This window comes from Schistocerca americana, chromosome X, assembly GCF_021461395.2.
Source record: "Schistocerca americana isolate TAMUIC-IGC-003095 chromosome X, iqSchAmer2.1, whole genome shotgun sequence".
Classification (NCBI taxonomy): domain Eukaryota; kingdom Metazoa; phylum Arthropoda; class Insecta; order Orthoptera; family Acrididae; genus Schistocerca; species Schistocerca americana.
Genome location: NC_060130.1, coordinates 793545146 through 793558260, shown reverse-complemented (window position 1 = coordinate 793558260; position 13115 = coordinate 793545146). Strand labels below are relative to the sequence as shown.

General features: G+C 39.2%; 1 protein-coding gene across 2 annotated transcripts in view; it reads left to right on the top strand.

Moving 5' to 3' along the window:
• Window positions 1-13115, top strand: part of LOC124554770 (laminin subunit beta-1) — a 357587-nt gene that overhangs the window by 241614 nt on the left and 102858 nt on the right. For both annotated transcript variants that reach the window (XM_047128416.1, XM_047128415.1), the window contains 3 exons: window positions 1359-1487; window positions 1582-1734; window positions 8117-8348. In XM_047128416.1, coding sequence (XP_046984372.1) covers window positions 1359-1487; window positions 1582-1734; window positions 8117-8348 — 514 coding nt within the window. The remainder of the gene's footprint in view (window positions 1-1358; window positions 1488-1581; window positions 1735-8116; window positions 8349-13115) is intronic.

The following is a 13115-nucleotide window of genomic DNA, read 5'->3' as shown; positions in this document are numbered from 1 at the left end:
TTTGTTCTCACCATGAGAAACTTCAGATTCTGACAAATTTTCATCTCTTGTAGAGACAGATAGACAAACAGTCCAAGTTGCACCACCTGATGTTCATGGCTCAGTACTGTTACTTCAACATTTTGTCAAAGAGTCATCACTATCAAAGAGTATATTCTTACCATCACTTCTAATTAGAATCTCCATGACTGATTCCCCTGTACAGCCATGGCAGTATGCCATATTCTCAGTCAAAAATGAAGACGCCTATAGAAACACAAATAAGAACAGAGCAGCAAATGCATACAGGCTGAACTTCACTATTGAGCACTATATATGAAAATATGACTACTTGGCCAGTCTGCTTGGCCATTAAGTGCCTTGTGCCTTAACACATCTGGAGCACAGAGAGACCAAGCAGCAGCCCATCTTAACACATTAGGAGCACAAAGGTGTCAGCAAAGAGGTGTGCACAAACATGTATAGAGCACCTAATGGAAGGAATAAAGGTGTTATCAATGACAGCTTGCTACAAATGTAAGTTAATGCAGATGAGTATGAAAAACAATCCTGTAATGTTTGAATACAGCATAAGTAGTGTGCTGCTTGACACAGTCATGTCGATTAAATCTGTGGGTGTAAAGCTGAAAAGTAAGATGGAATGGAAACAGCATATAGGGATGGTAGTAGGGAAGATGAATGGTCAACTTAAATTTATTGGCAGAATTTTAGGAAAGCATAGCTCATCTATAAAGGAGGTCACATATAGAGCACAAGTGTGACCCATTTTTGAGTACTGCTCAAGTGTCTGTTGATTATTTATGTATATATTTTCTTTATCTTATCTTCCTGGTTGTCAGTTATTTTTAATGACTGATGATCTGGTCTATTCAAGATTTTACTGCTGGATATTTCCTATATATAGATTTAATGAATGGTATACTGGATTGTTTTTTCTTTTCTTTATTCAGGTTTTGTTCCTGCAAATGTGTTGATTTCACTATCCTTACCCTTCTTTCACTTTTATTTCCTGCATTTCTTTTCGTGTTTTGGCTGATTATGGATTCTAGTATTGACCAGTGTAAGAGAACAATTTTTGTGATTCCATATAACCAGCTTTGTCTATACTGGGAAGGGACAGTCATATGTACCCTTCTATCTATCTATTGGTGTATCACATAATTTATATTTCTCTTGTGTGTGTGTGTGTGTGTGTGTGTGTGTGTGTGTGTGTGTTTTTGTGAAACAGTTTGTTTCATGTTTTTTTGTATGTTATGTACACCAGATGAAGTAATTTGTTCAAAATAGAGAACCAAATTGAAGCAAATGCCAGACTAATTTATCTTTTTACTACTAATACAAACTGCTCTAATTTTCAGGTGTATAGGTATTTTGCTTACAACTGCAATGAGTCATTTCCAAATATCCCAAAACATAAACCACGCACTCTTACTGATGTTGTCTGCGAGTCAAGATATTCAAATGTGGCACCATCAACAGGTGGAGAGGTAAATTTGTGTATACAGTGTCATGTGTTAAAAAATAGCATGACAGCTATTAAGAGTAATTTTACATCAGCTTGTAACTGAAAATCTGTTGTAGGTTATATTTAGAGTCCTGTTGCCTAATTTACCCATTGATGATCCATATTCTCCAGAAGTACAGAATCTACTAAAAATGACAAATCTGAGGATAAACTTTACAAAACTTCATACACTTGGTGATGACTTGCTGGACAACAGGGAAGAAATACAGGTAACAGACAAATCTAAATAAATACAATACTTATGTGTGTGTGTGTGTGTGTGTGTGTGTGTGTGTGTGTGTGCGCGTGTGCGTGTGTGTGTGTGTGTGTGTGTGTGTGTGTGTGTGTGTGTGTGTAAATCTGAATAAATACAATACTGTTTTACATGAATGTTTTTGTTGAGTTGCAAAGAGCAGTTCAATTTTATGTGTGTGTGTGTGTGTGTGTGTGTGTGTGTGTGTGTGTTTTGCAGAGAAAGAGAGAGAGAGAGAGAGAGAGAGAGAGAGAGAGAGAGAGAGATTATTTATTTATTTATTATTATTATTATTATTAATTTTTTTTGCTATAAACTACAAATGTCACTTATACTATTCCATCACAGTGCCACATTCTGTTTTAATATGATGCACAGTCTCAAATTTACTTTTGAACAGATTATGGACTGAATATTCTCTCACATAATCTGTGAACTATTACGTTCATTTCCCTCCAACTGAATGATTAACTACATTTACCACTTGTTTATTGATACATCATGCTGTACTGCGCTGTTATTACCAACCACATACAGTGGATATGAATTTTAAGTGTAAGCAGATATGAGACAACAGGGTTTCTAGAGGATGTGTGAACATTCAGCTCGGTGTAGCAGGGCTAGATGGTATTTGAACTTTCCCTCCTAATGAATCTGAATTAGTATCCATGCTCTAGGAATGAATCAGTCAATGCACATTGATGCTGTAGATACTACGTACTAGTGTTTAACAATGCAATTTTCTGGACTTTCAAGTGTGCCTGTCTCCCCCCCCCCCCCCCCCCCCCACTATTCATCTGTAGGTAAGTGGTTACCTATTCTATCCTGGAATACGCAAATTTGTTTTTTATTCAAAAACTATTTTCCATTATTGTCTTTTTAATTTTTGATCCCACCACTTTCCACAATTATTTATCTGGGGAGCTTGCCATGAACCATTGATCATATTACCTCTTTTATCTTGGGAAATTCCTTTTTACCCTGGCCCTTAATATCCCTCCAACAGGATTCATCATGAAAACTACATCCTTTTTACCCTGGCCCTTAATATCCCTCCAACAGGATTCATCATGAAAACTACATCTCTGGCTGCTACCCAACCTTCTGTAATAACCGTCACCCTTCCCGATTTCATCACTTCCCAGATTCCACCAATTACAACATTTAAGCCCAGACATTTGCTCATTTCACAAAATTATTTTACCATTTTACTGTGTAACAATTTTCCGTGTACAATCTTTGTTACCATCCAGTGGCTAGAAATACATTCTCAGCACCATTGAGAAAACTGCCTAAGCCTCTTATATCCTCTCAAATTTTCCATCTACATTTCCAACATTGCCATCAACGTAGCCACTAAGAACTAGACCCATGCAGTAGTTTCAATCATCTCAAAAGGCATCACATTTAGCCATAAACCTAGGTTTAAATATACTGGGTTTGTCAAGAACCTCCTTTCCTATACCATCCCCTTCAGTGGAAAGATTCAATCCCCCCTCCCCTCTTCCAACCTCCACATTCACGGCACTTAACACAGCCAGCCCAAAGCACATATCAGATCTTGTCTTATCCAGTTCCAATGTTATCTGTTACTGCTACCAAAAAGGAAGGAAGATCAGAGTTTTACGTCCTATCAGTGACAAGTTATTAGAGATGGACTACAAACTTAAATTGGAGAAGGACAGTGTATAAAACTGGTTGAGTCCTTTTTCAAGGGAACTTTCCTAGCATTTTCCTTTCAGCAAAACCACAGAAAATTTAAATCTGAATGGCCAATTGAGGATGTGACCCAGATCCTCCTGAATGTATGTCTAGTGTCTTAACACTGCTCCACACTGCTTGCTACAATTTTGACACTCCTTTCACCCACTTGGCCACGCACTAGTAGTCTCCCAGGAATTCCTCAGCCTCAAATTGTGCTCACCTTCCTTCTCCAAATCCCATCCCACTGAGAGTAGCATCACTGTTTGTGGTTTCAAAGTCTATCCTGACTTTATTGTCTTTCTCACTGACAATAGGTCCATGACAATGACCATTAGCCACAATGATTAAGTACCTGAGGGCTTTCACCAGCTCTCCAACACCTGTAATTTCAAATTTTACCACTATCATCCCATTTCAGAATTGCAATACATCAAACAACTCCTCAAAACATTAGGTGTATTGCAACGCTTGTCACCTCTTTCCTCATACCAGTAACACCACTTTTGTCCATCTATTTATTTGATTCTAATACTCCACAGATCTGACTCCTCTGGTCTTCTTACTGCTTACCTTATCATATCTAATTGAAATGCTCTCATACAAAGATTCTTACCTTTTGTTGCCCAATATGTCCAAGCAGGTGTCTGCTGTCTCCCTTCCTACACCTAAATCACTATTCACTTCCTTTGCTGCTTTCCACAGTTCTTCTTTCATTGTCACCAAAGTCCTTTCTTGTCATTTTGAATGCTATGTCCCTGGACACCAATATTCCTCATGATCCTGACATTGCTGCCATAACATAAGCTTTCACAGCAATACCTCCTTCCCAATCTGCTTTTGTCATTCATGTTCTGACACAATTTTTCTCCTTCAGGGTCCAAATCTATACAGAAATAATTGTAACTGACAATGGTGTACACAATAAACCTAATCCAAATTGTTTATAGACTCCTAAGAGAATTTTCCCTATCTGTCAAAGACCTTAAACCTCCAGCTGATTTCAAAGTCATTGATAATGTCTCCAGTTTTCGAACTCATTATGGTACGTAACTCTGCTGTTTTCTCTAGACCTTCACTATTTACTCTCTTCATCCTTCTCAACATAACCAGCTACCTTCCTGAACACTGGGTTCCACCTGTCAGATGGCTCTAGAAAAAACATCTATTCATATCAAAGCAATGATCATCATAATCATAAACAATATCTCAAATTTGACAGTTACCATTTGTTTCACATCACAAATTACTCTCCTGCAGTATTCACACCTATTTACTCTGCATAAACATTGGGAAGCAGCATTTATGAATGTGTTGATAACCTTGTGAGAGATTTTATTGACAGATAAAAACCTAGCCATATGTATCAGGGCCACTGAAACATGTCACTTGATAGCTCGCATGTAGTTGTCTATACTGTGATTGCAAGGTTGCAGTAGCTGCCACTGCACATGCCCACAGCTGGTGTCTCTGAAGTACGTTTTGTAGATTTAGGCTACAATCAACATGTATGTAAGGTGTCACATAATAATGTATACATAACTACAACAATAATGTTTTTCTAACAATGGAGAGAAAACTATGGAGGAAATGCATTTGATAGTATATGAAACCAGGAAAAAAAATTTAAAAAAAAACACCCAATGTTAATGACAATGTCTATGAGAAGTCGTTCCAAATTGTTACTGTAGTAGCTGGATATAAAACACCGTATAATAATGTAAACCTAAGCATCCCAAAGAACATGTTATCCACACTTGTAGAACAAAATAAAGAAAAAGATGCATAATCTATGCGGTTGCAAAGAGAAATAATTAATTCTGTATTCATTTACACTCTCCAATTTAGAATGTCAGTGGCACAATTCCATCTTGTTCTCCTTCATTATCATCAGAACTTGCACCAAAACTGTGATCATCATCATCATCATCATCATCATCATCATCATAATCACAATAATCATCAAGAGAAATCATGAACTCTTCATTCTCATTTAATAATCTGTCTACAATCACTGCTTCTCCTCCTCCATGAGGTGGTGTCTAATGTAAAAAAAAAAAATGGCTCTGAGCACTCTGGGACTTAACAGCTTGGGTCATCAGTCCCCTAGAACTTAGAACTACTTAAACCTAACTAACTTAAGGACATCACACATATCCATGCCCGAGGCAGGATTCGAACCTGCGACCTTAGCAGGTGTCTGCTGTAGCAAGACTTCCACATAGCAGCCTTTCCATTTCTGTTATTGTAAAAGATTTTTTATTATTTTGAATATAAGCCATGACATCACTCCAAACCAATTGAATTGGCTGTTATTGCTTTAATTTTACAATTAAATTGGGTTTAAATGGCATTGATAAGGTGGTAGTGTAATTACCATATGACACTGTTCCATTGCAATTTTGAACTAAAACATATGCAGGTGTCACAGGCTTATTTTGTTTTACGAGGGCAGCTTTGTCATGCTCATGTCTGCAGCTATGTCTGTTGCCTGCAACCACTGCACATAATTTCTTTGCAGTCACTAGTCATTGGAGTTTTGTCTAATATCACGGAATTGTATGGTACATTATCTATTACAAACACTGTCAGAACACTAAACTGGGGCTACAAATTTTTAAACCACTGCAGAAATCATGGGTGGTCCATATCCTCATGGTAGTCACAGGTTTTTCTCAATCAGAAAACAAAATCCTTCATGCACAAAACTGTTTGAAGACCCTGCATGTTCCCATTGGCTGAAGACCACTGCTGTTCGCAGTATACTCTGTCCAGCATTAATCAACTGCTTCTCCAGCATTGACTCAGATTTCATCCAACCTTATTATTGAATATATATCATTTCCTAGAATTTTATATAAGAAAATGCTATGAGCTGGTATGACATGACCTTTTTCAACCAACAATTTTTGTCTGTCTAACGTTTAAAGTAAACACAATACTTTTTAGCACCATTTTAAGTTATGTTTTACCCCACTGAGAAAAGTTCACATTCTTTTAAAGAAATTAGCAAGTTTGCCGTACTGGGGTATTCTTTCCTGCTGTAATATCTGTAAATGTGCCAATGAACTGCATTTGTTTGGATTGAAGCAAGGCCCGTAACTGGACGAGGCTGTTTTTTTCTTTCCAGAAATGGGCTTCAAAATACACTGATTTCTTCACAGGGGGTTCTTTCTCACACAGTTTACTCTAGTATCTTGCAAGTCTTAAAGTAGCACCCCTTTCCTTATAACAGTTCTTTGACTGATTTCTAGAGTTTTCAAGGTACACTCAAAAACTCGTATCAGCAGGAATTGAGCTATGCCCATGAACAGAACCTTTTTTTTCTTGCTCATGAAACTCACATGTCCTTCATAGCAATTCCAGAGCCTGACTATTTAACAGCACTTCATGATGCAATGGATTGTCACTTGGTAAATAATGTAATTTTGATGATATTCTTTAAGAAACAGAAACTGTAGTCAAGGTCGTAACACAACTCAGCTATATAGAAGCAGGTGGTTGCACACTAACAAACAATGTTTGCACACAAGCTGGCAACATGATAGCATTAATGTAGGAACTGGCTTTTGTTGCTGTACTGTAATGGGTTTAGAAAATGCAGTGCCCCGCATTCCTCGTTTGTTTGTCAGTCATACCAACAGTTTTAAGGTACTTGTGGAGTGAACTTGGAGTGACATCTTTCAGCAGCCTAGGTATAGCTCATAAACTAATCTCCTGCACCACTTCTTCCTGTAGTTCCAACAAACCCATAATTGTTGAAAATCAGCCACTGTCCAGTACTATTATCACACAGTATCTTCCAGGACTTGAAAAACTCAATCAGATAATTTTTTAGGACTTCAACAGCCTTTCACCATACAGTGAGAGGCTGGATATCCACTTAAACACCATTGCCCCCCCCCCCCCCAATACATGGTATTCTGTCACCCTCGACTGAACTAATGTCCTATTCCATCCCCACATCATTTGTGCTCCAAATTTCTCCTGTCCTCCTCCCACCCCAAAATGTGATATTCTATCAGCCTCCCACCTCCAAACCTACTCTTCATTCTATTCCATCCCTACATCACTTGCGCAATCAGCACAGTTACCAGGAAGTCTTGAATAATGTTTGTGCCTTCCATATGCATTTATAAGCATATGACTTCTTGTGCATCTGATTTTTGGTATGGTCCCATCAATACATGTGACAGTGTACAAGTATTGTTAAACAATGTAATATGCATTCATTTAAAGTGGCCTATATCCATGTGAGGACAAGTGGCTCTGTGGCTGCACTGCTGAGAGTGACTGAGACACAACCCTTACATTTTGTAAAATAAGAAAAGGAAAAAAAATAGCTTTTTCATTTATACAGCTATGAGTTACTTCTGTGTAACTGATCAGCTCTGAACTAATTAGTGTGACACTTAAGCAGATCTGTTGTCAGAGAGAAGTTAAATTTGTCAGTACAGAACAGAGATTTTGTCTATAATGGTTCTGGGACTTGCATTAAGATTAAGTAACAATTATAGTAATATTGCAGCACATTGACTGCAGTGATGTGGGAACAATATGATGATTAATATTTACATGAAAATGATGTTATGAACTGATGAAGCATTTTGGTTGAAGCCTGTAGTATTGATTCACATGATATATTCATATTGTTTCAGGAAAAGTATTATTATGCAATAAATCAGATGGTGGTACGTGGCTCATGTTCATGCTATGGTCATGCTTCAAGATGTCTTCCACTTCCTGGTGTGGAATCAAAGCCTAACATGGTGCATGGAAGATGTGAATGTACCCACAATACAAAGGGGCTGAACTGTGAATTTTGTGAGGATTTTTACAATGATTTACCTTGGAAACCAGCTTTTGGAAAGCAGACAAATGCATGCAAAAGTAAGTAAGACTGTTTCGGGTAATTTGAAATGTTGTTTAAAAAGTATTGTATTAAATTTTGTGTACTGCATTAACAAGAAAATGCAGTATCTAATATGAGAATAAGTATACTTTCTGTAGGAACTACCGTCATATGCTGAAAACAAAGACATTAAGGCCAAACTGCTCCATGCTCTTAAGTGGAGTTTAATGGCACTTAAAATGTATGTTATATAGTTCTCCATGTTTTAAGTCTGCTTCTTCAACAACACAGATTTTATCAAGCACAACATATTTACAATTTACCCACAGAAAGTAATAGTTCCTGGCAGCTTAAAACAGTGTGGCAGACTGGGACTAAACCTGTAGCCTTTGCCTTTCACGAGCAAGTGCTCTAATGACTGAGTTATTTAAGCTCAACCCAGCACCTGCTCTCACAGCTTTGCTTCCACCAGTACTTCATCTCCTACCAGTGTGCGATTTGTGCTTTTACCAGTGGGAGGGATGTCTTAGGGGGTTAGTATAATTATATACATTACTAGCTTGGACCGTGGCGTTACCCATGGTTAAACAGTTATTTATAAATAGATGTTAATGCCGAAACTCACTATTCACGCGTATGCACTATCAGAAAAGCCATCCCTTGTTATATCTTTAAAAGTACATTATAGGTAAAGCTTATTTACAAAATCATCTACATAGAGGTATACAAGGGGAATTCAAAAAGTAAAGGTACATTTGTGAAAAGCTGTACTTATTCTGATGATAGAAAACTGAAACATGCATTATTTTTCTACGTAACATCCCTCGACTTCAATGCAGTTTTCCCGACGTTTTACGAGTTTTTTTTATTTCATCAGAAAATACGTTTATCGGTTGCATCTGTAACCAATTTTGCACCGCAGCAATGACGTCTTCATCACTTTCAAATCTTCTTCCCTGTAGTGCTTCTGTTAAGGGTCCAAACATGTGAAAATCGCTTGGAGCCAGGTCTGGACTGTATGGTGGATGTTCCAGCACCTCGAATCTAAACTCCGTTATTGCGTCGGCTGTCCGTTTGGCAGAATATGGGCGATCGTTATCTTGCTGCAGGATGACACCTCTTCACAGTTTTCCACGACATTTGGATCTGATTGCAGGTTCTAGTTTAGTACGCAACACATCACATCCACCATACAATACAGACCTGGCTCTAAAGCCTCGTTTACGCTGGGGCGACGTCTTGCAACATTGTGGCATGCTACGGAAATGTGGCATACGTCATCTTGTCATTTAGTTCTAAATGTTTTGAAATGCTTACCTACTACATAACACTTCTTCAAAATTAATAAGCAAACATATTAACAGTATTAATAGTAAGACTGTATTAAAAACTTTCAGTGTTCGGCTCTGCAAATTTAAATTATGTGTAAAGTTTTACTCCAGAGTGTGGGAAATAAACATCCCAGGTTGGGATGCATAAACTAAAACCAGAGGAGGGGATGGTCTGATGCAGAGGGGGGAAATCCCCCCCATCCCCCCCCCCCCCCCAGCAAATCGCACACTGTCTCCTACCTACCAAACTTCACAGAAGTTCTCCTGAATTCCTTGTGGGACCAGCATTCCTGGAATTAAGGAAGTTTTGAGTCAATGCACACTCTACTGCAGAATGAAATTTCATTCTGGAACAGTCCCCCAGGTTGTGGCTAAGCCATATATCCACAATATCCTTTCATCCAGGAGTGCTAGTCCCACAAGGTATTCAGAAGAACTTGTGTGAAGTTCGGATGCTTGGAGATGAGGTACTGGCAGGAGGAAAGCTGTGAAGGTGGATCATGTGTGGAGAGCTCAGTCAGTAGAGCATTTGCCCATGAAAAGCAAAGGTCCCAGATTTGAGTCCCAGTGTGGCATACAGTTTTAACCTGCCAGGATATTTCAGTGCCCTGAATGTTTGTTGAATAAGTCACATGTCAGTGCTGGAGAACACTGTTCGGAGGTTTGACTGGGGAGACACTCGGATACATACCACACTCTCATTGCACCCATGTGCCATCAGTTTGTTCACTGAAAACACAAAGGTTGGTTGAACAGTGAGCCTAGACAGTCCTATATTAGGCAGACAGGCAGCTCTTTGCACTTACCAAACATCATCAGTAGGTAACAACAAAGTTCAAATCACAGTCCAGGTTGAAGAGCTGTAGCACAGGGTTGTCATCAACAGGTACACCAGAGAGCTTGCTGTAAACATCAGCTAGTTGGGCAAGTGAGGCAGTAGCAGCCCTTAACTCTGCTGCAGATGTTTAACCATGTAACCTGATGATGGCAGGTGCATCCTTCTGTGCTGTGTCTAATAACCTCACCAGAAATACATGTAATTATATCGCATGAGCCGTTGACATGTCCACTGAGATTACAACATCTCTCTCCTTTTGAATTGACCTAGAGTCGCAGAAATATCTTAGCCAATGAGGAGGAGGATGTAGTTCATGCATCCTGCTGTGATGGCAGGGGTGCAGCTTCAGATGCTGTCAGAGGTGGAGGAGTCACTCCCAAGTCCAGTGCCAGAGGGGCAGGAGGTGACAGTGGCTCAGACTCATGGTTCACTGCTGGTTCTGGGAAGGAGGCTGTGAGCTTGATGTCTGATACTGGACCCTGTGCAGAGTGGGGATTGGGGGGGGGGGGGGGGCAGCTTCTGCATATCATCGAGGTCCAGACCAGTAGGGGTAACGAAAGACATCTGGAGAACCTGGAATGCTGGCTGCTGTTGTTGGTTCTGGGGGTGGGTGAGGCAGGCTGGTCCCATAGATAAGGCAGATCTGGAGGTGGAGCTTACCCTGGATGGTGCAAACTGAGCTGTTTCTGGTGCCGCTGAAGGGTGCCTTGAGTTGTGGTGACCAGGACTGGCTGGCGGTATTGCTAGGTGTTGATGGAGCCATTTATCCAACCAGGAGCATGTCCAAACATGCACAGCTACACAGCGATGATCACCTTAAAAAGTATGACTGCTTCTTTCTCTTGTATTGGTGAAGGCTGCAAAAGATTTAACAACGAACAATGAGGGTGTTCATGCCGATCATGAATTGAATAGGTTAAAAGGGAAATCAGTGCAGAATCTATAGGCTTGGATGTAAATACAGTATATACATGAATAACCCATGCATATTTTTTCCCTGAGTTTAAGGACAAAAACCTGGGATGCGCACATTTATTGTAATAACATTGGTACTGCTCCACCTGTGAAAATAGATCCCATTATACTATAGTGTTGTTGTGGCCTAAGTCTGTGCTGCATCAGTAGCACGTTAGAAGTGAAGTATTCATTACATTTTGACTTGTTAACTATGGATTATCTCAAATTGGTAACACAGATCAAATGCCAGTCTGTTTTGAGATGCTGCTTGACAACACTGTGAACAGGAAAAGGGGATCTAGCAACATGATAATGAAGTTGTGGTAATGAGAAGCAAAGGTGTTCATTGATGTTGTGTGTAACTGGTAATCGATGAAAGCTACAACCTTACATGGGATTTAAAAGGAAAACTATTCCAAAAATATTAGTGAAAGACATATTGGTGAGAGCAAATCAAAAAGGGTGAATAGACAATGACCTGGTGGTTGACTGGGTGACACGTTTGGCGACCTCACCCTGGTGCATTACTGAATTTATGTAACGTTGGTCCTGGGTGGTTTCCACGGACATAAAATTGAGGAAGTGCAACACAAGTTACAAAAAGTGAGAACTGACTTGTTCATTAACCTAAGAGGCCTCACATCTGTCCTGTAACCAATAGATACGTATATAAATTGGCATTTCATACCTGCACATAAACAGTGATATATGCAGTGGATGGCTGATGAAAACTACAAGTTCATACTGCGTGGAAAAATCAAGTGGCCAGATTTTTGAGTGAATGAAATCTGCATGGGACTCCATTCCACAACCAGTGGTGGAAGAACCCTTCAAAAAATGTCGTAGCACAAATTCACGGGATGGAACTGAGGATGGAGCTTTCTGGGAAGATGGTGTTGACAACAATAATTCTTCCACTAGCGATGACAATAAAGATGACAGTGATGAATAGAATCATTATGTTAGAATATTTTTTGTAAATAAAACGCAAATTAAATATAATATTGCTTTTTCTTCCTCTCTTAAAATTAGGGTGTGCAGATTATTCAATGGCATGGATTATTCACATGCATATGGTAGTCCTCCATCTGCATTTTAATCATTCGCACAAAATGTTTGGCCTCATCATAAAAGAGGGTGAAATGGGGGTGTAGTAATATACTGGATTCCATTCTCAATGCAAAACTGTTGAAATCCAGTGGAAGCAAACTGTGGCTCATTATCAGTGAAGAGAGTTTGTAAAGCTCCTTCAGTATACAAAACAGTGGCCAGAGCTTTAGCGGTATTCTCCTTCATGGTCTGTTGCTTTTTGATGATGTATGGGAAATGTGAATATGCTTCTATTAAAATCAACCACATGGTCCCATGGATTGGACATACCCAAAGCCCACATGCTGCTGATCCTGGTGCTGAGATGTAAGTGAGTGGAAGCTCAGTTATTTTGCTTCAGTATATGAGCATTAGCATTCTGACAGAATTAAGTCAGGTACCATAGAATTGACTAACAGTAAAAAACAGAAGAATGAGAGAGATAGAAATTAAAAGACTGAAAAAAGGTATACAAATGCAAGTAGAAGAGGTACTAAGCAACAAGACAACTACATAGCTTTCTCTTACATTGTGAGGAGCCAGTGTGTCACAGGTGTGGAACTCAGCTGTCAGTACAATGTGTTTTAATT